Here is a 26,691-nt window from a genome sequence, read left to right on the forward strand (position 1 = left end):
AGTATGATTTTAGATTTGGATTTTTGGATTTTTTGGATTTTTTCTTTTCTTTTTCTTTGTTCTTTTCCATTGTGCTTAGTACTTACAGCAAAGGCTAGAGCTCTAGATGGAGCCTAAATACGGAGTACCAGTTACCCCCATGATTTTAGCTTGTTTGCGGTACACGGATCTCGTATATCATTTGAAATGCGAACCTCATCATGACTCAAATGAATATCTGCCGTACGTCCGAGGTTGTGGTAATGTAAAAAGGAGAGTAGTTCCAGCCCGAAGTCTTGGCACCGGCGCAAAAGCTAGCAACTCCACTCACTTCATTCGCCCGAAACTTGTTCAGAACCCCTCCATTGATTGTATTGGGTTCACAACAATACAACTAAAAGATGGGTAAACCCAAGGCCTTGCTCAAGGATTTCAAGCCCAAGAAAAAAGCCGCCAAACAGCAGGTACATCAACCATCATTTTATATGCGGGGGTAAGAAACTAAAAGCAAATTAAATACAGGCAGCAGTCACAGCTGATGATTTTCTTGCTGGTGAGGATATGATCGACCATTCCATGAGCCTGGATCACGCTAACCCACATCTATAGCGGGCGTTGAATTAGAAGAGGCTGGCGAGAAATGGCGCGCCGGCGATGCCGCCAAATCGATGCGCTTCTTTATGCGTGCCATCTCCAACTATGACGAGGGTCTGCAAAAATATCCAGCGGCCTTTGACTTGGCCTACAACAAGTATGTATCTACAAATCGTCCTTTTTCGACTGAGAATTCAAGTTTCATAGTGTCTCCATTGCTAATTCTAGTATAGAGCTCGTGTGCAATATGAAATCACACAGCACCCAAAGCTGGCGGCACAGCTTCCCGCACCCCAGGCAGAGATCCTGCAGGTTGCGCTGCAGTCGCATCGGGATGCACTAAAGCTAGATCAGGACAATCCAGATGTTCTTTTCAACAGCGGACAGGTGCTAAACAGTCTGGCAGAGATATTGTCAGACTCGAAGCACCCCGGGGAGGAGCAACTGATGCAGGCCAGCACCTATCTGCAGGAGGCGATCGAACTATTCCAGCGATGTCTAGTGTTGCAGGAGATGAAGTATACCGAGATGCAAGAGCAGATTGAAGAAATGCAATCAGTTGACCCGGAGACTCAGATTCCGGAGCCGGCACCGCAGCCAGAGCAGCAGCAACCCGGCCAACCGGATTCAAACGATGATCCGCAGGAGCAGTGGGCTGCAATTGTTGAGCCGGTCACCAAGAACACGCTGGTCGACACAGCGGTCGCACAGATCAATACCCTAACCACTCTCTGCAATCTATTGACATTCAATCCCGATGGCGGTGGCGTGGGTTGGGTGCAAGAGTATTCGTCGGGGCTTATTCAAACCCGACTTCCAGCTTATGTGGAAGGCTCAGATAGGCAGTATGAGGCAGGACTGGCGCGCAGCAAATTCATCTGTGCGCTGCATGAGGTACTTTACCGAGGTGGGCACACCGATGTGCAGACCTACCGACAAGAAGTTGGACAGGCCTTTGGGCCGGATTTGGATGTGTCAGACGATCCGGAAGGACTCTGCAGCAAGGCCGAGGCATTGACATCGATGAATGGAGCCTTTGCGGACGTTCCTCCTTACGAACCCGAAGACCTCAAGAATTCCCTCAGTATTCGCTGGCAATCACTATCGGTCGCCCTGGATGCGTTGACAGCGGCAACTAAATTGCCCAGTGCCGAGAACTTGCCGAAAATCCATCTCGCTAGAGGAGATGTCGAAATGCACCGCTGGCGCCTCGGAACAGAACCGTGGAACCACGCGATAGCCCAGCAGAACGGGGCCATGCTTGTGCGAAACGCCCAGACTTACTACCGAGGAGCAGCCGCCTTGGCTCGTCGAGATGGAGCAGCGGAGGAAGAGCGTGATGGATCGTACAAGGAGGCGATCGCAGCTGCACTGGAAGGTGATAAGAGCAAGCTGGACCAGCTGAAGGCCAGGGGCTTGGAGAAATTGATAGGCGTGGCCCAGGAAATGGTGGAGGACGGATTGGTTGAGGGAACTGTATTGAGTACCTTGATCTCATGAACCCAAAAAGTAATGAATGAAAATAAATCCGCGTGCTTCACCAATTTTTAGATGGTTGGTCGGGGGTTGACTTCCTCGTCCATTTGAACCGCATCTTGGCGAATATGGTGCTCCTGACTGAACTCTGTGGCTGCCGTCGCAGCACCTTCGACATCCGCAACAACTGATTCAAGATGAGAAAGGAGCTTCTCAATCTCTAATCTCTGTGCCTGTACGGTTTGTGATAATTCTGCGTTTTGACCGTGTGTAGCCTCAAGCTTATCGTTCAGGGTAGCCTGCGCTTCCTGAAGATAAGGCGTCAAATGTGCCTTGTATAAATCTTCAGCTCCGAGTGTATGAGGGCTGTGTCAGATTGGATAATTAGCGCCAGTGTAGTAGCTTTCACGAATCCGAAGAGAAACATACGCATTGCCCGGTTGTGGTTCATTTCCGCTCTCCCCCTCACTATCCTTCCTGATTCTTGCCTCTGCGACCAAGCGATCCAATTCATTGATATGCTTCACGGCTTCTCTTTCAGCAATGATTTCCTCGAATTCTGCCTTAGCACCCTCTTCCAGCTTTGCGTTCAATTGCCTCCACACGCTTTCTAGGCTAGCAGGAACATGTCGGGCAGGCGTGGGGAAACAGCCCGCAAAATTGGAATATGAGTTCGCACGAAGGGTACGTGCTAAAGCTTGGTCAAAGACCTGAATCAGCCGCGATGCGCGAGGTCCGGGGATTTGCGACTCCGGGGCAGGTGGGGGAGCGGAGGTTGATGCAGGTTGTTGCTGCTGCGTTGGATTGGAGTCTGATTCTGCCATGGTCTTTGTGATAGGTGTGTGGAGATGAACAGTTTCAATATGTACGCGTAAATGCGCCGGACGTGGCTTTAGGAGGATCGTTGTTTGGCGAGGAATTTAAACACTAGATTTGAGATACTTGCAGCGCGACGCGACAGGTCACGTGCGGCCCACCACCTTATCATGGCTCTATAGATTTTGGATGTAGTATTACTAGGAAAACAAAACATTTGAGATATTTGAATGCTTCTCAATAGAATTAATGCTCTCATGTTAGGTATCATAAACATTTCAGCATCATAAGACCGTTGGGACCGAACTGATGATAACTCCAGTTCCTATCCTGAACAGTCATGGATCATGGAGTCGGTTTAAGCATGAAAATTCCACGTCCTAGGACTTGCAAAACCTATGCAATACTGTCTTGCGATAACGCAAGTTTGCCCAGAGAGCTTTGAACGCAGGCCATGAAATGGAGACATATATGAGACTGTTCCAGAATCCTTGTAGTGGGAGAACAAAACTAGAAGCGTAATTTAGACCGAAACAGAAATCGTCCGGACGAGCTAGAGCATATACTCTGTTTGCAGTGGAAGGTACCTAAGCGTTGTGAGCTATTGATTTTTACCGGGCAAGCTGGAGTAGGAAGAATACCCAGGTCACAAGCAAAGCAATGAAAAACAACATTGCATACTTGGTGTACGCCCAAGCTGCAGAATTGTTTTCTGTGCTTCGTCTTTGGGAATTAGAGTCGGCTCCCTCGGAGCGCACCGCCTTGAGAGACATCTCTGTTCGAAGAGGACTGGGTCCAGGCCGTGGGCGGGCGGACTGGGAAAATGCTATGGGTTCGAAAGGACCACCCTCAATTGTCACTGAGTATGGATTGAAGGGTGATGGAAAACTCCGGGTTGTCCTGGCACCGCTGGTCGACACATATCGACTCTCCGGTAAAGAGTACGCAATCTCGCGAGTGACCTGAATACCCGCACACTTGGGAGGTATTCCAGAATTGACTTCGGGATCAAATGATTCAATGGCCCCAAGGTCCCGGAGTTGACGGCGCCTTTGATATATCACTGAACCGGCACGTAGGTAAATGGCGAACGTTAAGGATATGACAAACCAGACAGGGCCATAGAAAACAATAATTCGGAGACAATCCCACGGTAAAGCTACCCAACACCACAACTGTAGAGAAATTAAGTAAGCCTGTAGAGAACTTCATGTCATAGATGAATAATATTACTTACAACGGCAGAGCCATATACACGACCCCGGGCTTGGGTATTGATAAAAAAGTATACAAATGCGGAAATGAATGGTAGACCATAGCAGCACAGAACATACTTCCATTCCAGTCGACGTAGCTGCTCTGAGTTGTATTTATGGAAAAATGTCAAATAGACATTGCAAGCCATGGCCAACGTCCACAGGGCATCTGCTGGCATGAACCTAGAAGAAATCAGATTGTGGGGTAAATTGTCGGACAGACCGAAGCTCACCATTGAATCAGAAAAGCTTGGAGCTGGCACAAAGAGCCCTCAACGCCAGCATGAATACCGTCTTGTGAGATCAACGTCGCAATATTTGCCATGATATTGCCCCAAGAAGCATAGAAGACCAACCGATTGATTGGTTTCCGGAACGAGCATGATCCAATAAAAGTCGTGACAATGACAAAGGTTCCGATAAGGGAGACAGCAGAGCAGACGCGCTCTGTGACCGATATAGCGAACAATTGTTGCTCGGACGGTGACAATGTCATGGTCTATGACATCTGCGAGTTGAAAAAAGCTCTGGCAGCATCAGGATATCACCTTATGATTTAATGCCCACAGAAAGGGTAGCGAAAAAAGCTGATCACGATGTCCTACCCAAGTGGAGACCCATTCCAGAGATGACCAGTTCCGATAATCATTCGAAAGGTACACACCCAATACATTTCCTGTGGGGTATGGCCACCCTGCTTAGTTGCGATCCTTCGATTCTATAGTGGCTACATCTGCATATCAATTGAGGCAAAACATGAAAAAAAATATGTGGGACCAGCCCGGTTCAAATATTGCCGTATCAAGTCCAGCTTCACAGCAGGAGAATTGGCAGTTGTTATTGGTATGCGGTAATACACTGCTATGTAGCCAGGTAAATCGACTGTTCTTAGTTCTACAGACCCGTGAATTGCATCTGAAGTGGATCCATCACCTTATAATAGGATAGGTCTTTCCATATACTAGTAACTCACAGAAGCCACGGCCCCCACTTGCAGGATTAAACGCAGCATATCATGCGCTATATTCTTATTTATAAGCCCCAAAATTGAGTAGTAATTGAGGGTTTGGTAAATACTAATAAGAACTAGTAAGAGCCTGAGTGTCGTGACAGGGAATGTACTGCGTCCGTATGGTGTTCGTCAAACCTCAGAATCTTGCGCCGAGACATCTTGAAACGCACCCATTGTAACCTGCAATGCATACGGCCCACGTAACATCTTAGGTACTTATTCATCCGGGAAAATAAATAGCTCGAAGAGGGTTCCAAGTCTGTTGTCGTAATAGATTACCAAGGAGTCAAGGACTATATAGGGGATATCTCGAGAAAAGAAACGTCTTCTTGGTAGCAGCCTTATAATTCAAGTACAGAGTAAAACGACGGTACTTGAAGAAGGGGAAGTCCGGATGCAACAGTCTCTATTCCATTTGGACCAGGACGAAACACAGCAAACTTCAAATGTTAGCTCTGTATAACATGAGTTTTTGAGCGTCATTGCAGGGCCAAATTGAACCCCACGAATTCTGTGAGTCCGTCGCGACAAGAGAATCTCTGAATTGGGTTAGAATGGTTGACTCTATTCTATTTGCCAAATAAAAGCCGATCCGTGCTTGACTTGGAGCGCCTTCTGGCTCGTGTTTTGAGAGGAAATGAGTGGGCTTAGCTCAAAGCCCGGGCCGTGAAACAAAAATGGTCGGCCCTAATTCAACTCCGCCTACTCTATATTTATAGGTGAGATGGAACGAGAAAACTATGCTATTTTGGGAAATCTCTGTAAGAAGCCGGGTTATGGCGATCAATGTTCGTTTAAAGGTAGGAGATGTTTCGGCTTAGTACTATGCCGAGAGTTGCTATCGCAAAGAGTTGATACACTGGAAAATGCGATTCCAGACCAATCACTCCTTGTCTTTGGTATAATGGACGAGCAAAACGAAAATGGCACAAGAAAGAAAAGAAAACATTTAAAAATCCCAACACTGAGTACCTGGGTGCAACGCCGAGTCCCTTCCATTTCTGATCGTCTAAATCGAGCTCATTATCTCGTCATACGCAGTTGTCAGCTCTTAGTAGGCAGGCTGAGGTGGGACCATGCCCCCGTAACCGGCCATCTGCTGCTGCTGTTGCTGCTGCTGCTGCTGCTGGGCCTGGAGTTGAGTCAAATCATGGAACCACGGGTGCTGCAGCGCATCGCTGGCACTGATACGCATCTCTGGGCGCAGCTGAAGCATGCGGTTCAGGAGATCCAATCCAAGCTGATCGATTTGGGGGAGGATCAAGCCCAGGTCCTGCGTCGCATAAATGTGGAAAGTGGGCTTGTACTCTGGCAGCTGGGAGATGCCGGGCCACGACCGTTCGGATGGTGTTCCCATCAACCGGAAAATCTTCAGCAATTGGTCCTCGTTGGTGGTGCCTGGGAAGAGTGGGCGACCCGTGTACATCTCGGCCATGATACAGCCGGCTGACCAGATGTCAATGCTGGTGTTGTAGGTGCGGCTGCCCAGGAGGACGTCGGGTGCCCGGTACCACAATGTGACGACCTCATTCGAGAAAGTGTTGACTGGAATGCCAAACGCGCGAGCCAAGCCGAAATCTCCCAGCTTCAGCTGACCCTTCTTGTTAATCAGCAGATTCTGTGGCTTCAAGTCTCGGTGGAGAACCCGATTCTCATGGCAAAAAGCGATGCCTTTCAGCAGTTGGTGCATAAAAGACTTGATAGTGACTGGATCCAGCTGTCCCCGATCGCCCCGAGTGTCCATATATTTCTTGAGATCCCGGTCCATGAACTCAAACACCAGCATGAGCTTATTCTCCGTGTGAATGACATCGTAAAGCGACACAATGCTCTCATGCTTAAGCTCCTTCATCAACGAGATTTCACGAATAGCGGTGGATGGGGTCCCTTCTTCTGAGTCGAGGTGAATTTCCTTCAGCGCAACCATCTCGCCCGTTTGGCGATTGCGCCCTTTGAAAACCTGTGAGCATCCTACATCAGCGACAAACTCAGGGTGAAAGGGCGGAATAGTTTCTGAGCGTAGAGTATTGGAATGCGGAGATCATTGAGGAGTCGGAACGTACAGTGGCATAAGTGCCTTCACCGAGCTGCCAGGATAAGATGTCAGTCAGGTTGGGGATTTCACATGGAAGGGCGGCTAACCTTTTCCAGCTGCTGGAAGGAGCTGGGTTGTTGGGACTTGTCCATTTTGAATGTTTGGGACGAGACAGATGATTTCACAGGTTTAATGAAGAGAAAAGAACGGGGAGAGACGAGTGTAGTCTGTAAAGGGCGGCCTGCAGAATCCCTGAGTCGCTCCATGCTGTGATGGGAAGGGACCCCGCGTTGGTGGGCCGCGAGTCAAACCGCCACGGCTTATGTACTCGAACCTTTCCACCGGCTTTTCTGCGCTTTGCACTTTTGACTCTGGACTTAACTTTGATCTTCAAATTTTCTTGTGCATATAGGTTAATTGAATTCCGATTAAAAAAAACTGATGTTATGTTGAATTGCTTTTAGATCACTATTACATGTGCGGTGATTTTGGTTCTAGACTCTACGGAGGCCCGAGAGTACATCTAACTAGAATGTATTCCGAGGCAGTTCAGACACCACGGCCGGGAGAATCGACTGTGTAGGAAGACTGCACCGGACATGAGCACTGGCACTGGCATCCAGGCTTTCAAACAGCATGGCCTCGTTTCGGACCCCACCGACATTGATAATACCAATGGGCATGCCTCGTTTATAGGCCCTTTCAACTAAGCGCCACGCCGAGTAGGTCGCCAGGCTGCTTCCAAGAACCAGTAAGCGCCCAGCATCATCGATCGCTTCCTCAGCAGCTGCTTTGACTGCTGGATTGATGTTCTCACCGAACATAGTCACCGCAGGCTTTAAGATTCCAGCATTGGATGGCAGCATCCAGGCACCGTCGTGTTCAACTTCAACACGAGCTTTCGTCCCATCTTTCAGGGTCGGAGGGTTCTCCAGACAAGTGGGACAGGACGGATAGCGAAATGTAGAATAAGGCGCTTCCGCAAGATCTACATCGCCGTCTGGGTTCAGTTTCAGACCCTTGCGCCGTTGTTCGTCCGGGTTAGTTGTGTCAAGCGCACCCTGCTCAACCATGCGGGCGAGGAACTCGGCCCAGGCGGGGTTCAGCCTTTCCAAGGACGACTGGAAATTAGCCCGAGGGAATTGATTGCGACAACTGGTACATACGACCGATCGTAGGTATCCATGTAGTTCGAGTGTCGACAGCTCTGGATGGGCGAGCGAATGAAAGGAGTCGACATTCTGCGTCACAACTGAGCTGATGTATCCTTTGGTAGCGATGTCTTGGATGGCTTGATGAGTTGAATTTGGTCGTGCCTTCACCAAGCCTGGCCATCCCACGAAGCTACGCGCCCAATACCGTTTGCGGGACTCATGATGTGACAAGAATTCATGGAAGTATATCGGTCGGTAGGACTGATTTCGTCGGTAGGTGCCTTGATCACCCCGATAGTCTGACAGACCTGATGCGACCGAGATTCCGGCACCTGTCAGTAAGACAGTTTGGGAATGCCTTCCAACATCAATGCCTCGCAAGTTCAATGACGGTGGAGCGGTGAAGAAGGCAGCGATGGCTTTGATCGCTCCGTCTATAGTCCTGGCAGACGGAGGAACAATTATAGCCGGCGGTAGTGGGCCCGTGAAGGGAATTCGAATTGCAGTCGTCGTCATTGAGGACGCATCCTCAAGGCTCGTATAGTTCTTGGCAGAGAGTCCGGAGAGGGAACGGAAGCTCTCTGATTGCGTAAGGGTCTTGGCTGCAGCGGGTCACGGTACATGTAACTTTCTGGTATCGGAGTTTCATCAGCATAAACAAGCTATGGAAAATATCAAGTCCGTAAGCCAATGATAACGGCACAAATTATCAGCCTAAAGTAAGTAGAGGGGAACACTATAGAACGAAAAGAGAAAAAGAAAAAATGAGTGGGCCATACGCCAAATAGCCATTCGCTGGAGCAAGAGGTCATTGATGATGGCTACGAAGACGGAGGGAAGAATGGTAATCTAGTATGAGCACATCAGCGCATACTGGAAATCGGTAACTGCCGGATTAGCTGATCTTCATCTTTTTCTCTTTACAACCACCTCTCAACGACTATAGATTTAGAATTTCTCGGTGGGCTATGGACCTTGAGACCCAGAAGAGAACACTCTGTCCCGATTGCCCGTGCTCGCGTGCCTCGAGCTAAAACGATGCCGCTGACACAGCCCCTGCGTTGCAGGCTTCGTCCTTCCCTCCACTCTCGAATCAAGCTCACCCGTGGCTCGGATCAGCGTCGGGTACTTACCTCCTTGCCTTCCCTCCTCATCTCTTTGAAATCTGTTCCCTCCTATGTTCGACGGTCTTCTGTAACATCACTCCCCATGACGCAAACCAGAAGCCACGCCGGCCACGGCCACGGCCACCACCACCACCATCACGACAATGTATATCTGACTTCTACGAACAAAAATGACGCCGGTGTGCGCATTACCCGGATTGGCCTGGTCGCCAACCTGGCAATGGCCATTAGCAAATTTATTGGAGGCTACGTCTTTCACTCCCAAGCTCTGATCGCCGACGCCTACCACGCCCTCACCGACTTGGTCTCCGATTTCTTGACCCTGGGGACGGTCGCATGGTCCCTCAAACCCCCGAGCGAACAATTTCCCCATGGTTATGGAAAGGTGGAGAGCATCGGCGCCCTGGGCGTGAGCGGGCTGTTACTATGCGGTGGTGTGTTCATGGGTCTCAATGCAGGACAGGTCCTGCTAGCCCACTGCTACCCCGAAATGGCAGAAACTCTCGCCCATATTGGAATATTTGGACATGGACACGGACATTCACACAGTCATGGTATTGATGTAATGGGCCCCAGTATTCATGCAGCCTGGATAGCTGGCGGGTCAATTGTGGTCAAGGAATGGCTTTACCGTGCAAGTAAGTACAAGTACAGCCTGTTTTGCGGGGTATAAAAAGCCACATATATTGACTAATGTCGCACTAGCCATGAAAGTAGCCGAGGAACGCAAGTCGTCCGTGCTTGCGTCCAACGCCGTCCACCACCGAATTGATTCTCTCACCAGTATTGTTGCCCTGGCCACCATTGGTGGAAGTTACGTTTTCCAAGACGCCACCTGGCTGGATCCGGTTGGTGGTCTTTTAATTTCCTTGATGGTTATTAAGGCCGGCTGGGGAAACACTATTACCGCTCTGTTGGAGCTGGCTGATACCACGGTTGACGACGAAATCAAGACATCCGTGCAAACCGCTGCTTCGAAGGCACTAAAGGAGATTGAAGACGGAGAGCAGGTGATTATCCGCGATGTCCAGGGTATGAAGTCTGGACAAAACTACTTGATGGATATTGAACTTGCCGTGCCTGGGGCCTGGGCCATCACTCGCTCCCGAGTGGTGGAAGAAGCTGTCCGCCAAACGATCGGCTCAGGCGTTCGTGGGGTGAAACGGGTCAAAGTTCGTTTCATCCCTGTGGAGGAGCAGGAGCTTACGTTCTCCGAGGAATTTGTCTCCCAGGATTCTGGGGCAAACCCCGAGCTTGATCATGACCATGACCATGCCTCCAGTGGTATCACATCCGGGTCTCATGCTCATGAGGATCACACCTCCCACAAGAGGCGCTAAGTGATGGCTGATATATTAAAAGCTTAGAAAACAGACTTTTAAGGTCGGTTTCCACTGTAAGTGGTAGTTAGCGCGGCTGTTATACCCCCGGACATGACAGGTTTGATAGAGATCTGTACTGTGTATAGCCCTGACCATTGAAGATGGAAAATCATATAAGTTAAGAAAGCAAATTTCCATTCTCAGTAAAAGCACCTATGTGAGAACTCTAGGGTTCTAAATCAGACTCCTGCGCTCGAATCCTGGATACCACATCTTCCTAGGCCACCGCACCCTTTTCAGATTATCCAGTCGGCCTTTGCTTGCGCCTTTGGCAACAAGCATGTCTTCCATGGCCTTGTATCGCGGTAGAAGTCTCTTGCACCTCGGAGGAGGGAATTTTGCCCAAACATACGCTGTCCAGCCCTTCTCATCTACTTGGTCGGTATCAATTCCATCGATACCCAGCAATGCCTCGACGACCTGGACATGGTTCCGACTGACCGCCAGCATCAATGGAGTATAGCCTTCCTTGTCATTTTTATTGGGATCAGCACCGAGGCTTATTAAGTCTGTGACAAGTGCATGGTCTCCAGATACAGCCACTTCGGCAAGAAGGGTACGGCCGTTGTGTTCTCTGAGCCGAAGAAGCTCCTTGCCGAGACAATCGAGAACTGCCTTGAACAATACCAAGTTCCCCGCTCGAAATATTTCGAAAACTAGAAGCTTTCCTTCGGCATCTGGTGTTTGGAAGCTTATAGCACAGTGCTTCAAGAAAAGTTTGCAGATGTCCACTCTTTGGCGAGACACAGCCTCAAAGACTGGGAGCTTACCATGTTTGTCTGCTTTGAATGGCATTTCGGGATACCTTTGCAATAGATACTCGCACCACTGAAGATGTCCTTGGCTGGTCATGAGATGCAGAGCCGTGTTGCCTTGATGGTCTGAAGACTCAAAAGAGATACGGGCTCGTTGCTTGAACAGATCAGTGAGTTGATCTAAATAATTTGAAGAGCGCATCTTCATCATAGCCAAAACGATAGGCTCATCTCCTTCACCAGTCCGGAGCGCACAGTTAAGGTTGACACGCTCGTCTTGAATTAGCAGCTTTCGCATACCATACAAGCGAGATCGAACTGTGGTTTCCAACAAAGACCGTCCACCTACTGTTCTGTTTGGATCAACTTCAAAATCCAGTAGAACTTCCATAGGGCGCAAGTTTCGGTTGTTGACAGCAATCCAGAGAGCATCGGAAGCATGCCTGATGTCCATCTTGGCATGACCAAGCAACATCCTCATGATTTCTTCTCTGTTCGTCTCAGTAGCATACTGCAGTGGAGTTCTCTCGCCCAAGTAGAGGCCTCCCTTACAGTGGATATTGATGTCTTCCCTTTCTAGCAATATTTCTACAATACTCCTCTGATTCTTGTATGTAGCACGGGAGAGGGGTGTTTCAAAATCATCTTCGCTTTGATGATTGATATCGATAGACGTCCGGAGGACTTTTCGAAGCAAGTCCTCCCAGACATTTTCGAGGGCGACGTCCAGTAGAGAATGTCGGAAACGAGAGATAAAATAGTTCAAAAGGCAATGATAATGAACCCGGCTTACTCGAGTGAAAGCCCAGATGTCAGTCTTCCGCTTGAGGTGGTCTGCAATACAGAGAATAACTTCCCGAGGTAGATCAGTTAATGCCATAGCTTCCTTCGTGATGAGAAAGTTTTGATGATAGAATATTGATGTCAAAGAAAAAATCCTTGGTTGTATGGAATGGAAGATAGGGGAAGTATGAAGAGTTTTACACAGCGATATCTTTTATACTTCCACTACTTATGATTGTGAATGACATAGCTCAATATTGCACAACGACATGTACGCTACATACCCCCGGGGCTGATAAATAATAAGATCGCATACTGTGCACAGGGGAATTTTTGGAGGCCCAACTAAGTTTCCAAGACTATTCAAAACTGTCTGCGAGCTAGATATACTACCCTTGCGGCCGTGCCTAGTACGCCAACGTACTAGAAAACAGGCATCACAATTACCAGGTCTGAAGATTCATATTCGGTCCAGACCGTATAATCAAGTAATAGGGGGGCTCCTCACTACACTAGGATACTGTCACCTGAATGCTCCCTGAGTACTCGCTGAGTAGACCGGAAAAGTAGGTTAATAATATCACGTGGCTCAATGATGACTCAAATGTTGGTAATAGGGGCGCCAAAAACTCCCAGATAACCATTATTCGGCGCCCAATTTCTCGTCAACTAGCATTGGGATGTAATTTGGCCATTTACATCATGCCAGGAATGACAAGTCTTTAACGAAGCGGAGAAATTGAAGGGAGGTTACATGGATTCGGCCTATAATGACGCTAAGTGATTCATTTGGAATCAAATAACTGATTCTAATGTCATACTTAGTATGTAAACAGTTAGCTCTAATGTGCAAGAATCGGTGCACTTGAATGCCAATTTCGTCACAAAATTACGCCCGGAAAAATAAGAACTTCGGCAAATACGAATCTCAAAGGACTGCTATAAACAGTATTATAGCTCGTGGCTTTAACATAATTATAAAAAACCCGTAAAATCTTCAATCCTCGTGCTCAAGTGCCCAGATGGGGGGATGACATAATGCTTCAGTGACAAGGTTTCGCACCAAAGAGTTATGACTAAATTTCGTGTTTAGGCTACAGGGTGGTATTTAGCTGCAAGAAACCCAACAGGCAAATACCAAAATTGTTCTTTCAAAAGTTGATCACCTTTTCTTTCAGTCAAGTCGGTCAGTTAGCAGTTAGCGAGGGCGGAGCCAGGCACGGGAATCTGATTACCTTACCATGGAAGTGCTCCTCCACCGAAAACAATTTTGAACCCAACACACATCAACCCCCTTCGTGTCACTCCCCTTTCCACGTCTGAAAGGGAGTTTGGCTGGTCGAAGATGGCTGAACAGGTTAGTCTGATGCCCCATACTGGGTCCTTCGAGCCCAAGGGGGTCACCTAAAAAAAAAATACCACAACCCCTCCCCCACTGCCCCAAGTCAGCCCCTCCACGAGGGGTCACCAGATCAACATGAAGCATTGACAACTTCCCTCTCTCAGGTAGCGAATGCTATTCAGATCGCCTGGAACCCGGCCTCCGACCAAACTCTCAAAGCACAAGCTTTCGACTACATCAACCAGCTGCGCTCCGATCCCTCCGGATGGCAGGTCTGCCTTGGCCTCTTCACCGAAACCCCACAACAGCCCGAAGTTGTGCGACATGTGAGCTTGGAAGTCGTCAACAGTGCGGCGCAGGCTGGCTTAATTGATTTCCCATCCCTGGGCGTTGTGCGGAACAGCTTGTTGGCCTACTTGCGGCAGGTTTATGGGCCTGACGGGACCGCCACCCCCGACGCACCGTACATCCAGAACAAAATTGCGCAGACCGTAACCTACCTCTTTTCCGCTCTATACGGAAATGGCTGGGAATCTTGTATCGAAGATCTTCTGAACCTTACATACAAATCTTCCGCTAGCACGACCCGGGACAACCCGCTAGGAATAATTTTCTATCTGCGGGTGGTGAACTCAATTCACGAGGAGATTGGTGATGTGCTGGTTTCTCGGTCTCGTGGAGAGCAGGACAAGGCCAATTCACTGAAGGATTTGATTCGCGAGCGGGATATGCAGAGAATTGCGAACTCCTGGCAGGAGATTCTTTCAGAATGGCGCGACGGAGACGATACAGTGGTGGAGGCTTGCTTGAAGGCGGTTGGCAGCTGGGTCAGCTGGATTGACATTGGTCTGGTGGTGAACCAGCCGATGCTTGATCTTCTTTTCCAGCAGCTTGGACGGGCCGAGAAGCAAGAGTTGCGAGAGGGTGAACAGCGAGTTCGTGATGCAGCTGTGGATGTCTTCACAGAGATCATCGGCAAAAAGATGAAGCCCGCCGATAAAATTGAAATGATTGTCTTCCTGAATCTAAACTCGATTGTCACTCAGCTCTCCAACAGTCCACCCTTACGGGAAAATCGATTCACCTCCAAATATGACACCGATTTGGCGGAAACAATTGCCAAGCTTGTTAACATCACCGTTATGGACATCGTGCGGGTTTTGGAAACTGATACTGGCCCAGTGAAGGATAAGGCGGACGAGCTTTTGCAGGTCTTCTTGCCGCACGTTTTGCGCTACTTTTCGGATGAGTACGACGAGGTCTGCTCGACCGTGATTCCCTGCGTCAACGACCTACTCACCTACTTCCGCAAAGTTTCTAAATCAAACCCAAGCTATGAAGAACGCAACAAAGCTATCCTCCTCCCAGTTTTGAAGGCAATCATTGCGAAGATGCGTTACGATGAGACTTCCAACTGGGGAGATGAAGACGAGCAGACAGACGAGGCTGAGTTCCAGGAATTGCGCAAGAGACTCGGTGTTCTACAGCAAATTGTAGCTTCTGCGGACGAACAGTTATTCATCGACGCCATCTCAGAGCTTGTGGGTACAACATTTGAGAACCTGCGAGTATCCGGAGGCCAAATTGACTGGCGTGACCTGGATTTGGCTTTGCATGAGATGTTCTTGTTTGGTGATCTGGCCGTCACTCGTGGTGGAATCTACCAGAAGAACCAACCCGCCGGCCCTGCTGCAGTTCGTCTCATTGAGATGATGCTCCGAATGGTGGAATCCGGTAGGCTCTTCTCACTATAGCCCGATCCCGAAAATACAAGCTAATTTACAATAGACATTCGGTCGTTCACCCACCCTGCCACGCAACTTCAGTACATGGAAATTTGCGTGCGTTATAGCGCCTTTTTCCAACACCACACACACCTCATCCCTGGTGTTTTGGAAAGTTTCCTTCAGCTCGTCCACCACCCAGTCCGAAGGGTGAAGACTCGGTCGTGGTACCTTTTCCAGCGTCTTGTGAAGCAGCTCCGAACCTTTATTGGCAATGTGGCTCAAACCATGGTGGAGGCACTTGGTGATCTGTTGGTCATTCAAGCTGAGCTTCCATCCGAGGGAGATGACGGCGATGAGATGTCTTCTGAGGACCATGAAGGTTCCGCAGACGCAGTTTTCACCAGCCAACTGTATCTCTTTGAGGCCGTTGGTATCATTTGCTCTACTCATGGAGTGCCGGCTGATCAACAAGTCGTTTACGCTCAGTCGGTGCTAAACCCTATCTTTGCAGACATGGAGCGAAACCTTGAAGCAGCCAAGTCAAATGATGAGCGAGCCTTGCTGCAGATTCATCATGACATTATGGCTCTGGGAACTCTTGCCCGTGGATTCTCAGACTGGATGCCCGGTACAAGCACCCCTTCCAACCTGCCGGCGCCGGAGGTTTCAGAAGCTTTCTGCCAGGTGGCAGAAGCGACTCTAGTTTCCCTCGAGTCTCTCAAGAATTCTTTCAATATTCGCACTGCCGCTAGATTCGCCTTTTCACGTCTTATTGGCGTTCTGGGGGCTCGTATTCTCCCTCAATTGCCGCGTTGGATTGATGGGCTTTTAACTCAGACATCATCACGAGACGAGATGGCTTTGTTCCTGCGTCTTCTCGACCAGGTCATCTTCGGGTTCAAGGGCGAAATTTTCAGCATCTTAGACACCCTCTTGACTCCGTTCTTGCAGCGAGTATTCTCTGGCATCGCGGATCCCACGACTGGTACCGATGACGAAATCCAGCTTGCCGAACTCAAGCGTGAATATCTGAACTTCCTACTCGCCGTTTTCAACAATGATCTCGGTGCTGTCATCATTAGCGAGAGTAAGTTATTCCTATAGAGTTGAATGTGCCCAAAATACTGACCCGAGAAGGAAACCAACCTATGTTCGAAACCGTCATCACCACGATCGAGCACTTTGCCAAGGACATCGAAGACTTTACCACTGCCAAAATGGCATTTTCCGTTCTACACAAAATGGGCAGCTCCTGGGGAGGACCAGACATCGCCCCAGGCGCCACCAATGGAACCACGCCGAACCAGACCACATTGCCTGGATTTGGTGGGTTCATGATCTCGCGATTCTCACCCTTATGCTGGGCGCTCCCAATGACTCCCTCCTTCAACTCTAAAGATGCCCAGGCCAAGCAGGTCCTTGCCGAGGCAGGCGGACTCCAGCGCACGATCTACCTGAAGACAGGTGGGGAGTATCTGGATTATCTACGGAACCAAGAACTGCCGGGCATGGGCATGGGAGGGGATCTCATTGAAGAGTTTTTGACGGCACTGAGCCAGCCGGACGCCAAGGGATTCCGGCATTTCTTCCCGGTAAGTGAATCCTTTCCATTTGCTAACATGTATGATCACGCATACTGACTTTGCATATAGTCATTCATCCAGCGATTGAGCGCATGAGAATCTCTTCTACGACCCTTTCATGTTGATTCTGCTTTTTAGATTCCCCCATGCCATATTTCCCTTTTGACGGAGACGAGGTGATGTCAGTCCTTGTCCCGACTATTGATGTGATTTCTGTCGCCCAGTCGAACATGTCATCTATATCCATTTTCCATTCCTCCCTGCCTCGCCCCTTCAAGGACACCCTATCATGCATTACACGCCATTCAATCTTAAACAAACATAGATTGAATAAATCCCAGGAAGCGAGAGAAAAAAAGCGTTCATGCTCGAGTACATAGTGATTGTTACCTTTTCATCCTGCATTCGCTGCGCGTCGTGGGCGTTCTCTCATCTCACTTGGAACATCTGTTACTCTCCATCATTTCTTTAAAGGAAAGTGAGAAGGATTTCATATCTACTTGAAGTTGAGTTAGTAGGCTTGGTATTCTGGTCAACAGAGGTAGACAATGAATACACTGGTTCTCTTATAAGCCTGAATCCATGTAGATCTAGGAATTACACCTAAACGAGAGCAAGTCTAGGAAAAGTATACAATTGAGACGTAATAGACATTCATTCTTTTAGGCCAACCTTCAAGTCCAATATTAGGTATCCCACTCCGAGCATCCAATCGTTTCAAAGAGCGGACCTCACTGCGGCCTGTCGTTCACTTGAGCAAAAAATCACCCGAATCAGAATCCGTTTCCACGCTATACTTTACTTCATAGCCCATCTATACAGAGATATAAGAAACAAGGAAAAACACACTATGCAAGAAGATACTTCGCCGCATGGTCAATGTGATCATCGGCAAAGGATGCCATCGTGTAGTACGAGTGGTCATAGTCGGGCTGGTAGCGGACGTTCAATCCACTCAGACCGGCTTCCTTAGCGGCGGCTTCAAAGTTCTCGGGGAGGAGTTGACCCTGCTTGAAAAAGTTGTCGCCAGTGCCCTAGGGTTGAAGCGAATTAGACATTGAATCGAAGCATGTATACAGCAATAGTGACCAAAGCAAGTGAAGGCGATGAACTTACCACATCAATCAAGATATCAAGAGGACCACCAGACCACTTCTTAATCAGCTCAGTAGCATCATGCTCCTTCCACTTCGCCTGCTGGTCATCACCGAAGTAACCCTTGAAAGCCTTCTGGCCCCAGGGGCAGTTGATCGGGTTGGTAATAGGAGCGAATGCCGAAACGGACTTATACTTGCCAGGATTGCGGAGGAACTGTGCAAGTTAGCAAATGGCCGAACCAGAGAAGAGAAAGTGAAAGACATACCAAAGTGAGAGCACCGTGTCCACCCATGCTGTGACCAGTAATGCTGACGCGGTTGGAGTCTAGCTGTGGGAAAGCAGCAAAAACGGTCTTGGGCAGCTCCTCGGTGACATAGCTGTACATGTTATAGCCCTGGTCGTAGGGGGGCCTTTGTAGCATCAACATAGAAGCCAGCACCAGAGCCGAAGTCGTAAGCGTCGTTCTCGCCTTCAATGTTAAGACCGCCTATAGATCACAGGAATTAATACAATTTTCTCCTTTATATCTTATGTATATAAATTTTTTCGGAGGACTATGGTTGAGTAAGAACTTACGAGGGCTGGTATCAGGGTAAAGCACGGCAATTCCCTTCTTGCTAGCACCGTGCTGGAAGAAACCCTTCTCGGAGCAGTTGTCCGCCGTGCAGGTTAGACCGGATAGATAGATCAACACGGGGACCTTCTGGGTCTGAGCTTGCGGAGGCAAGTAGAGGTTGAAGGACATCTCGCAGCGAGTGGTAGTGGCATTGTGGCTGAGCTTAAGCAGCTTGCCGCCGAAAGAGGCGATGGTAGCTTTGGTGGTGACGGACATTATGAAGTTTGAAGAATTGGAAACCGGGAAGTTCGCGGGAAGAAATATAAGTTGACGTTTGCGCGGGGTCTTTGGTCCCGCATGAGGGGAAGCTCCACCTGGTTCTTCTCCCGGTTAGGGAATGAATCATGCCGCTTTTGTTTCTTGTTTTGTACTTTTGCTATACTCTATTGCCATTAGAATCAATTTTGCTGACCTCGAAATTGCATATAGAGCATCAATTTGAAGCTTGGAAAGTTTCTGGCATAGCTCTTTTCAGTGGATATCCATGTTAAAGCAGCAACCGGCTATGCATGGAATAGGGAAAAAGGTCCAGATAAGCACCTGTAAAGTAAAAAAGATTGAAACGAATCCAAATGCTGCCCACAGTGGAGAACCCATATCTACAGATAAAAGGGGGAAAGAAACAAAATAATATACATATACTAAGGACTCATTATCAAATGATCTCCTAACCCACCATCCTATCATCCCAAAAACACTGGAACTCCATACACCACGGGTGCTGCCCCGTTCAGGTATTTCAATACACATGACCCCCGTGCTCCTGCAATTGCAGTGTCCAAACCAACATCACTCTGCTGAGTGTCGGGCTTCCCTCTCTCAAACAAGCCCCATGAATCGAAAGTGGACGATGCGAATCGATCAATGTCCCTATCAGTGACATCCCACAGGGTAGCCACGAGTGCAGGACTGCCTGCATGAAGGTAGTTCATAGGTGTACCATATGGTTCATATTCGCCCGCCTCGGTGAGTGTACCACTGCTGCAACCCATGAGGAATGCAACGGCGCATTTGGATAGTCGCTTGATCGTACGTCCGCGAATGTACTGGGCACCACTGCCATGGCCAAAGTACAAGAAAAGATCCTTGGACTCTATGCAGTCACGGAATTCATCCTCTGATGGTTCACGATTGACCACCCCGGTCCAAGACTTCAGCCCCGAAAGATCCCCTTCAAAGGTTGTTTGGGTTGTACGTAGGTCGCCTGTAGGGTTAAGAAGGTAAGCGCCCGATGTACGATCCACGACCGCACCAGATCGATTTTCACCGAATTGAAGCACCCGCTCACGAAGACACTCCAGTGATGAAACTCGGCAGACAGGGTATCCTTGAAGACACGGTAGGGACTCCCATGGAAACAAGTGCAGAGCCTTATCTAGCACGAGCACCGTATGGCTTGGTGGGGTTGACGCAAGCTCTTCCCGCGCGGCTTCGTGATAACCTCGCATGGCATCGAGAGTATCAACAACCATCATGTCGAAGTCAATTTCATCATAAGCATTACGTTCGCCCTGGAATTGCAAGATATCTACCACAAAGTAGAGAAGATCCATCAATGTATCCTCAGGCTCCTCCGACTGTTCGAGGTCTCGAAGCCCAATGAACATTTCCAGAACATTTTGATGAAGAGTAAGGCGAGGCGAAGAAGCCTTGTTACCTTTTTGGCGAGAGGGGAGATGCTTGTCCAGGATTCCTTGGAAGGCACTGGCAAAGCGAGAGAGCGCGGTGGCATCTCGTGCAAGCGGTGAAAAGACGCCACGGAAGCCTCCAAACCAAAGGTTTTCGATGTTTTGAAGCAGGCTTTCTAGTCGACGATCCAGGGTTTCCCGAGTCTTCCACCATTCTTTCTTCATTTTCTTGTCAATCTGAGCCTTGGCAGCATGTGCACTCTCGTTGGCCAGCTTGATAACTTCCTGCATCTCTTCTTTTCCATCTTCAAAAGTGAATTGCTCTTCTTCATCGTCATCGACGTTTCCTCTCCGGAGAGGTAAACGAAGCAGGAAAGGAGAACGATTCTTCTGCAGCCGGGAGACCACAAACTCGGTCCCGTCAGCACTTAGAGATAAAGAAAGAACATTCCAGTTTTCGGGTAGAATATCAACATAAAGCTCAGTGAAACTTGAGCAGATTTTTGCTTCCATTCCGGCAGCTGAGGATGCAGAAGTAGGCCACATGAGTGGATCAGCAAAGTCTGACAATTGTCGATCAAAGTTAATAGCCATACGCTCGCGAGCGAATGCACCAACTCGTCCAATTTCTAAGAAAAATATTGTCAGTATTTAGTAGGGTTCACGAATCGCGCATAAGAACTTACCATTCATGGTCGCCGGGGATTGCGCCCAGATTGCAGGACTCCCTGGGGTAGTGGCATGCGAAAGCATAGAAATGCGACTCATCAATCGAGAGGCTGCATGGCTCTCCAAGGTGGAACCAAGTACAGTAACATCAGTGAAAACCCCAGTAAGACAATCATTTGCTTTGGTGAGCATGATGGAGAAATCTTCACTAGCTTTTTGAGCTTTAGCCCGAGTTCCCTTGGCAGGTGCCCTTGCTCGCTTGGTAGTGGGTTTTGTCATTTGAACATTTGGTTCGTCTGCTGATTTGCTTGGTGTCTTGAGGGAAGGCAGTGAGATTGTAGACTCAGGTAAAACACAGTATACAGCGTGACTTGCAAACTGACGAATGGCCTCGGCCAACAAATGTTCACTTTCGCCAATCTGGAGAGAGACTTTACTTTCTCGTGCCGTAGCAAACTGACGAGCTTCCATGAGAGTGCTTGCAGAACGCTCGTAATCTCGAAGTGCTCGCAAGCAGTCGGCCTGTTGGCGAAGAATATCACTCTTCAGCCTCAAGAGAGACTTTGATTGGACGTCAACTTGGGGGATTTTGGGCGTTGAGACCTTCTTAGCAGTGCTTGCTGTAGCAGAACTAGTTGCACGAGTACGACGGCCAACGGTGGGAGCGGTGGTAGCAGTAGTCGTTGACGGTGTTCGACGACTGCTTCGTACCTTCAACTTCTCCATCTTCTCTTCAAGAAGTGCAACATTCGGGGCCTCTGAGATGCTGATTGCGTCGGAGGAAATAATAGCTGTTATGGCCTTATCAGCCTCCTGTAGCAGATGGAATGCCTTGTCGTATTGCCCCTGCACTTTGTAAAGAGAAGCAAGAGCCATGTGCAGCGAGACAGTCTCCATACTAGCCTGGATCTGCTTTGCCGATTCTGATGCTGCGACGAGGAGTTCTTGTCCTTCGTCCACATGACCGCCGAGAGTCCAGTAGCAACCAAGCTGAGTTTGTGCAGCCACAAGACGAACGTTTGCGTCAAGCGTTTTGTCAATCTTCAATGCCTGCTGTCCGTAGTAGATGGCGTCCTGGAACAAGCCATGGTGGGCCGACAATGTTGCGAGGTTCAACAAGGAGGTATGATGTGAGCCGAGGTGTGGCCAGAATGGCGCACCTTGGGTATAGCTCGCTGAAACCTCCGAAGAAGGTCCGTTTTGGGATAAGTCAAGCTTTGCCACGCCGTCAGCGACCGCGTCAACATCAGAGCTTCCTCCTGTGACCAAAGACTTGTCTTGTTTTCGTTGAGCTAATTTCTCAACCTTAGCCCAAATCCGACAGTTGAGCCTCACAGACAGCTTGGCAAAGAAAAGAGCATTGGTCATTGAACCCTGAGCAGTCGACAGGCGGGATTGAATAAATGTGGCATCCGCAATAAGTCTCTCCCATGATATTTTCGATGAAACAGATAAATTGCTCATCTCGTCTGAGTCCTGGCTTTTTTCATACAGTAATTTTGTGGCAGAAAGAACCGAGGCGGCTTTGTCTGCCTCTCCTGTCTCGAGAAGATATTCAACCCGTGCCAATTTGAACGAAATGGTCGCTAGGGAAGAGATCTTGTGTCGAGTGAGATACTGTTCACCGCGTGAGAGAAGGTCACCTGCTTTCTGACAATGCCCAAGTCGACAATGCTGTAGCACCAAGCGCGAAAGGATGGCGATTGCATCCGAAAGGTCAGTTGACTTCTGAAGCTCAGCCACTCGAAGTATCAGCTCCAGGGCCGAAAGCTGGGATTTCCAAAGGCCGTGGATTTCCGTGTAATCAACCAAGGCCTTCAATTGAAGAACCCAGTAATCGATATCATTGACGCAGAGAAGCAAAGAGCTTTCATCTGCACATTGTCGAATCATTGAGGTCCATGATGCAAGGGTGTTTTCCAAGCCATTCGCATCCATTTGGCCGTGATGGAAGCCAATCATAATTCTTAAAGAGTTCGTGATATGTTGGATAAAAGGTGCCAAATCAGTGTCTTCTCCAACTCCAATTCCGTCTGTGAAAGCTTTTGTGCCTTCCTCCATGATTCTTTCGGAAAGAGTGGGATCCAAACAGCCAGGATGCTCTAGTAAGTATCGAAGAGCAGAAAGAACCACTCGGCCATGGCGAATGGGATGAAGGTCTGTCGAGTAGATATCAATGAGGTCAGATACCACCGAGGTGAAAGTGGACCGGAACTCCTCTTCGCTCGAAGAGTATGCATGCAGCTCAGCAAGAAGGCTCATTTGCCATTCAAGAAGCATGCCTCGTTGTTCAGATCCCAGCTCAACATCATCATAAATGTCGGAAGACTTGGACCCTTTTCGCCGTAAATTCACCTTCAGGAATGTAGAGAGAACCCGGCCCAGCATAAAAGCAGGACTCTGGGAATTCTGGCCGCCTGAGATAGGGTGAGCCCCCATTCCACTGTCAGTTATTTGCTGTAGAGTACCTGAATCAATATACTCAGCGATTGATTGCCGAAATGACTTCTCGGAATCCACGAGCATATTAGCATCCAAGTAAAGATGTGCCATTCTTTCGAATTTCAAGGCAGTAAAAGCAGTGGTGCGGAGAGATGGCGAGCAGGTGGAGGTTATTTGAGTCGATTGCTTTAGAAGAGCGAGTAACTCGCGGTAACCTTGACCAGCTTCCTTTTCCTTGATGTAACGAGACCAGAAAAGATTGGAGACTTTCACTAGTCCTGCACCAATATTTGAAGCATCCGAGCTGGTATCACCAGGGCTTTCGACACAAGTAAGTAGGCGATGGCAGTCCACTAGAATGGGGAGCATGTCATCCCATGGTGGTCTTTGCGACATGATCGATAATTTCCCGACAGCAACAGCCGAATCGACGGCGGCGAGAACGATGCTTTTAGACATAGAGATGCGAGTCTTGAACATTTCGTGCTCTTTCTCATCGCTGTCCTCTGCAGGAGGTCGTCCAATGTAACGTCTGAGAAACCTGAGGAACGCTTGCAGGTATTCCCGAATTTGAAAAGCAATTTCGTTCTTTTGCTCATCACCATCGGATGACTTCGCGATTGACTCACCAAACCAAGAAAGAGCAAGCTTCTTGAGCCGAGCTGCCTCAACAAGTAGTTCATCCAAATCAGTCGCACTGCCTCGGAGTTGTAACCCTAGCGCATTGGTGGCGTCTGATACGGATTTCAATGCTTCATCCAAAAACCTTCCAGATCCTTTCAAGCGTTGAAAGGAGACTGCAGCAATTTTACATTGAACAGTGGCTAAGGAAAGGCTTTGTGAGTTTGAGAGTGGTGTAATGGCTTTGCCGAAAAGCTTTAAGGATTCTTCAATGCACCCAGCATCCAGTGCAAGCTGGCCGAGAAGGGTCATAATTTTGGCAGTTGAATTGATATCCTTGGTTCCTTGTGGTTGTTTCTTGATCTCGGCGGTCGATGATTGAATTCGAGTGATCGCTTTGAAGACTGCACCAAACTCAGCCTTCTCGATTCCTTTGCTGCGGTGAGAGAATCCTCCAAGGTAGCGAAGAAGAGGGTCAAAGACCTCTTTGCTCTCATCACATACGTGGCCCGCTAATTTCCACCCCAGGCTTCGAATTTCCAGGGACAGTAGTTGGAGACCCAAGGCTGTAATTGGCTTCAGAGCATCTTTACTTCTTGGCGACTCATCGCCGGAGGCCTTTCCGGAAGACAAAGACAGCACAGTATTGGATAGTAACTGAAGTTGAAGAGCGGCTTTGTCGTTCGATAAGCTTTTGGACTTTACAGCAGCAATGATAATCTGGGCCGGGCTGCTAGGTTCGGCGAGTTGTAGTAGTGGGTATAGCTTTTGGACCGTCGAAGCCTTGCGTTCCGAGGCAAAGAGCCGCATCGTATTTGCCTGGAAGGGAACAAGTAGACCGTAAAGAGCTTGTGCATTTGAGAGGTTCGAAAAAGTCAGAAGGTCAGACATGCGCTCCTTCGCCGATTCGTCATCCACCACATCATTGGAGCCGGTCGCCTTCTTCCCCGTCTTCTGCAGGTCCAGATGGTGCTGGATTCTGCCTTTCAGGGACCTCAATTCCCTGCATGCCATGTCATTCAGTCCCAGCGATATCAGTTTTCCCGCCAATACGCATACTCCTTGCTCAAGCTGCATGTTCGGGAAGTCTTTGGTACCCTGCTCATTTTTGAGAGCTCTTAATGTCGACAAGGCGAGTCTAGCGCACTCTGCCGCGGAAATCACCCCCGCATCAACCCCGGTGGGATTGGACCTTGCTGTCGACTTGGTGGAGGCTTTCTCGGAAGAGGTTGAACGTTTCGTAGTAGGGGCTTTCAACGCGTCCGTGAGAGTCTTCAATGTTGTATTGAACACCTCCGTGGCGAGCACGAGCTTCTCTTGGGGAGATAGTAGGGGCGCATCTTGATCGACAATTGCTTGCAACGCGTCGTTCGCGCAGGCTGTCTTGGTGGTCCTAGATGTCTTTGCTCGACTTGTTGGCCTGATGGGCTCCTTGACTGATTTTGTTGTGCGCCTCACGGGCTTCTCGGATGGGTTCGACGATGCGCGGAGGAGGGTTTGGAGGGACAACACTGTGGTATCGGAACATGTTGTTGTTGACCGGACGGCCAGCTTGACGGAGTCGGACATGGAGCTGGTAGGTAGAACAGTGACCGCCATGTCGGATATATTAGGCGAGCAGCTGGCCTGCGGTCATCTAATGGGGTAAATTGAGGCTTTAAAGGCCGATATCATCAAAGCCCAAAAGACTCCCAATTGAGCGTGTGTTGTCGTAGCAACATTGTACGCTATACCTGATTGGGTCTGATAACCTTTTAGCCTCAGGCAGCAACCTCACTTCTTGTCGATGCGGGTTCCAGTGCGGGCGAGTTTTATTGCGATCTCACGGCAATTCAACAGTCACGACAATGGCGATGGCACTCAGGTTGAAGCCCTCAGGGCTGAGTCGGCAAATATGTTCCAAACCGATCACATCCAAAGTCCCTAGCCGGTATGCGGCGTCTAATTCCCGGTCATACGCTACTTCCGACCGTCTCCCGAAGATCGCAGACGCCTCAGTATGGACGTCGATGATACCCAGATTTATTCGAGATCGCAAATCGCGCGGAACAAAGAAAACCAAGGAATGGAACCCAGCCACATTTTACATCGTTATGTTTACTCTGATCGGATCACAAGCTATCCGTATGCTGTCCTTGAAGAACAGCTATGCGACATACACCCGCACCACGGATGCGAAGATTGAACTGCTGAAGGAGGTCATCGAACGGATCAAGAATGGGGAGAAGGTCGACGTGGAAAAGCTATTAGGGACAGGAGACAACGCGCAGGAGCGAGAGTGGGAAGAAGGTGTGTCATGATTTTTTGAACTCAAGCCGTTTTTCTGGTAACTGATTTGGATCTTCCCCTCTAGTCTTGAGAGAAATTGAGCAAGAAGACACACTGTGGCAGCAGAGAAAGAACAAGGATACGAAGAATGAAAGCAGCGAGACCAAACTGGAGGTGACACAAAACCCGGAAGCCAAAGAATCACCAGTACCTGCTACCCCAAGTGCAGATGAACAGTCAACGAAGACGCCGCCCAAGCGGAAGTTGAACTTTTTCTAAATGTTTATTCGCCGCGATTGGAGGTCTACACAAGAAAACAGAGCTAGTG

General features: G+C 48.9%; 12 protein-coding genes across 12 annotated transcripts; 4 read left to right on the top strand and 8 right to left on the bottom strand.

Moving 5' to 3' along the window:
- Positions 1 to 380: 380 nt before the first annotated feature.
- Positions 381 to 2,073, top strand: N7503_001539 (uncharacterized protein; the record flags this gene model as incomplete). The annotated part of the gene is made up of 4 exons (XM_057061086.1): positions 381 to 443; positions 502 to 532; positions 589 to 730; positions 807 to 2,073. The coding sequence occupies 4 exons, from the start codon at positions 381 to 383 to the stop codon at positions 2,071 to 2,073; spliced, it is 1,503 nt and encodes a 500-aa protein (XP_056925048.1).
- A 47-nt stretch (positions 2,074 to 2,120) lies between these two features.
- N7503_001540 (PMF1/NNF1 family protein) lies at positions 2,121 to 2,873 on the bottom strand (the record flags this gene model as incomplete). Its single annotated transcript, XM_057061087.1, has 2 exons — positions 2,121 to 2,415; positions 2,479 to 2,873. The coding sequence occupies 2 exons, from the start codon at positions 2,871 to 2,873 to the stop codon at positions 2,121 to 2,123; spliced, it is 690 nt and encodes a 229-aa protein (XP_056925049.1).
- A 372-nt stretch (positions 2,874 to 3,245) lies between these two features.
- N7503_001541 (putative cAMP receptor-like protein) lies at positions 3,246 to 4,617 on the bottom strand (the record flags this gene model as incomplete). Its single annotated transcript, XM_057061088.1, has 4 exons — positions 3,246 to 3,432; positions 3,481 to 4,040; positions 4,103 to 4,304; positions 4,355 to 4,617. The coding sequence occupies 4 exons, from the start codon at positions 4,615 to 4,617 to the stop codon at positions 3,246 to 3,248; spliced, it is 1,212 nt and encodes a 403-aa protein (XP_056925050.1).
- A 1,567-nt stretch (positions 4,618 to 6,184) lies between these two features.
- Positions 6,185 to 7,448, bottom strand: N7503_001542 (cyclin-dependent serine/threonine-protein kinase phoA; the record flags this gene model as incomplete). The annotated part of the gene is made up of 3 exons (XM_057061089.1): positions 7,276 to 7,448; positions 7,197 to 7,220; positions 6,185 to 7,093 (listed from the first exon to the last, which is right to left on the bottom strand). Exons 1-3 carry the CDS (start codon positions 7,432 to 7,434, stop codon positions 6,185 to 6,187), a joined length of 1,092 nt encoding a protein of 363 aa, XP_056925051.1. The 5' UTR covers positions 7,435 to 7,448.
- Positions 7,449 to 7,695: 247 nt separating this feature from the next.
- On the bottom strand, positions 7,696 to 8,838 carry N7503_001543 (putative SIR2 family histone deacetylase; the record flags this gene model as incomplete). Its single annotated transcript, XM_057061090.1, has 1 exon — positions 7,696 to 8,838. The coding sequence occupies one exon, from the start codon at positions 8,836 to 8,838 to the stop codon at positions 7,696 to 7,698; it is 1,143 nt and encodes a 380-aa protein (XP_056925052.1).
- Positions 8,839 to 9,249: 411 nt separating this feature from the next.
- Positions 9,250 to 10,789, top strand: N7503_001544 (cation diffusion facilitator family transporter; the record flags this gene model as incomplete). The annotated part of the gene is made up of 2 exons (XM_057061091.1): positions 9,250 to 10,087; positions 10,155 to 10,789. Exons 1-2 carry the CDS (start codon positions 9,361 to 9,363, stop codon positions 10,787 to 10,789), a joined length of 1,362 nt encoding a protein of 453 aa, XP_056925053.1. The 5' UTR covers positions 9,250 to 9,360.
- Positions 10,790 to 11,005: 216 nt separating this feature from the next.
- Positions 11,006 to 12,466, bottom strand: N7503_001545 (ankyrin repeat domain-containing protein; the record flags this gene model as incomplete). Its single annotated transcript, XM_057061092.1, has 1 exon — positions 11,006 to 12,466. One exon carries the CDS (start codon positions 12,464 to 12,466, stop codon positions 11,006 to 11,008), a length of 1,461 nt encoding a protein of 486 aa, XP_056925054.1.
- Positions 12,467 to 13,714: 1,248 nt separating this feature from the next.
- Positions 13,715 to 17,117, top strand: N7503_001546 (Ran GTPase-binding protein LOS1; the record flags this gene model as incomplete). Its single annotated transcript, XM_057061093.1, has 5 exons — positions 13,715 to 13,726; positions 13,876 to 15,445; positions 15,500 to 16,525; positions 16,576 to 17,030; positions 17,091 to 17,117. 5 exons carry the CDS (start codon positions 13,715 to 13,717, stop codon positions 17,115 to 17,117), a joined length of 3,090 nt encoding a protein of 1,029 aa, XP_056925055.1.
- Positions 17,118 to 17,869: 752 nt separating this feature from the next.
- N7503_001547 (S-formylglutathione hydrolase) lies at positions 17,870 to 18,546 on the bottom strand (the record flags this gene model as incomplete). The annotated part of the gene is made up of 3 exons (XM_057061094.1): positions 17,870 to 18,055; positions 18,138 to 18,332; positions 18,385 to 18,546. The coding sequence occupies 3 exons, from the start codon at positions 18,544 to 18,546 to the stop codon at positions 17,870 to 17,872; spliced, it is 543 nt and encodes a 180-aa protein (XP_056925056.1).
- N7503_001548 (uncharacterized protein) lies at positions 18,506 to 18,951 on the bottom strand (the record flags this gene model as incomplete). The annotated part of the gene is made up of 2 exons (XM_057061095.1): positions 18,506 to 18,606; positions 18,696 to 18,951. The coding sequence occupies 2 exons, from the start codon at positions 18,949 to 18,951 to the stop codon at positions 18,506 to 18,508; spliced, it is 357 nt and encodes a 118-aa protein (XP_056925057.1).
- A 467-nt stretch (positions 18,952 to 19,418) lies between these two features.
- Positions 19,419 to 25,694, bottom strand: N7503_001549 (Peptidase C50 separase; the record flags this gene model as incomplete). Its single annotated transcript, XM_057061096.1, has 2 exons — positions 19,419 to 20,992; positions 21,050 to 25,694. The coding sequence occupies 2 exons, from the start codon at positions 25,692 to 25,694 to the stop codon at positions 19,419 to 19,421; spliced, it is 6,219 nt and encodes a 2,072-aa protein (XP_056925058.1).
- A 248-nt stretch (positions 25,695 to 25,942) lies between these two features.
- On the top strand, positions 25,943 to 26,642 carry N7503_001550 (DUF5321 domain-containing protein; the record flags this gene model as incomplete). Its single annotated transcript, XM_057061097.1, has 2 exons — positions 25,943 to 26,384; positions 26,449 to 26,642. 2 exons carry the CDS (start codon positions 25,943 to 25,945, stop codon positions 26,640 to 26,642), a joined length of 636 nt encoding a protein of 211 aa, XP_056925059.1.
- Positions 26,643 to 26,691: the final 49 nt, after the last annotated feature.

This window comes from Penicillium pulvis, assembly GCF_028828015.1.
Source record: "Penicillium pulvis strain IBT 33274 chromosome Unknown contig_12_segment0_segment0, whole genome shotgun sequence".
Classification (NCBI taxonomy): Eukaryota; Fungi; Ascomycota; class Eurotiomycetes; order Eurotiales; family Aspergillaceae; genus Penicillium; species Penicillium pulvis.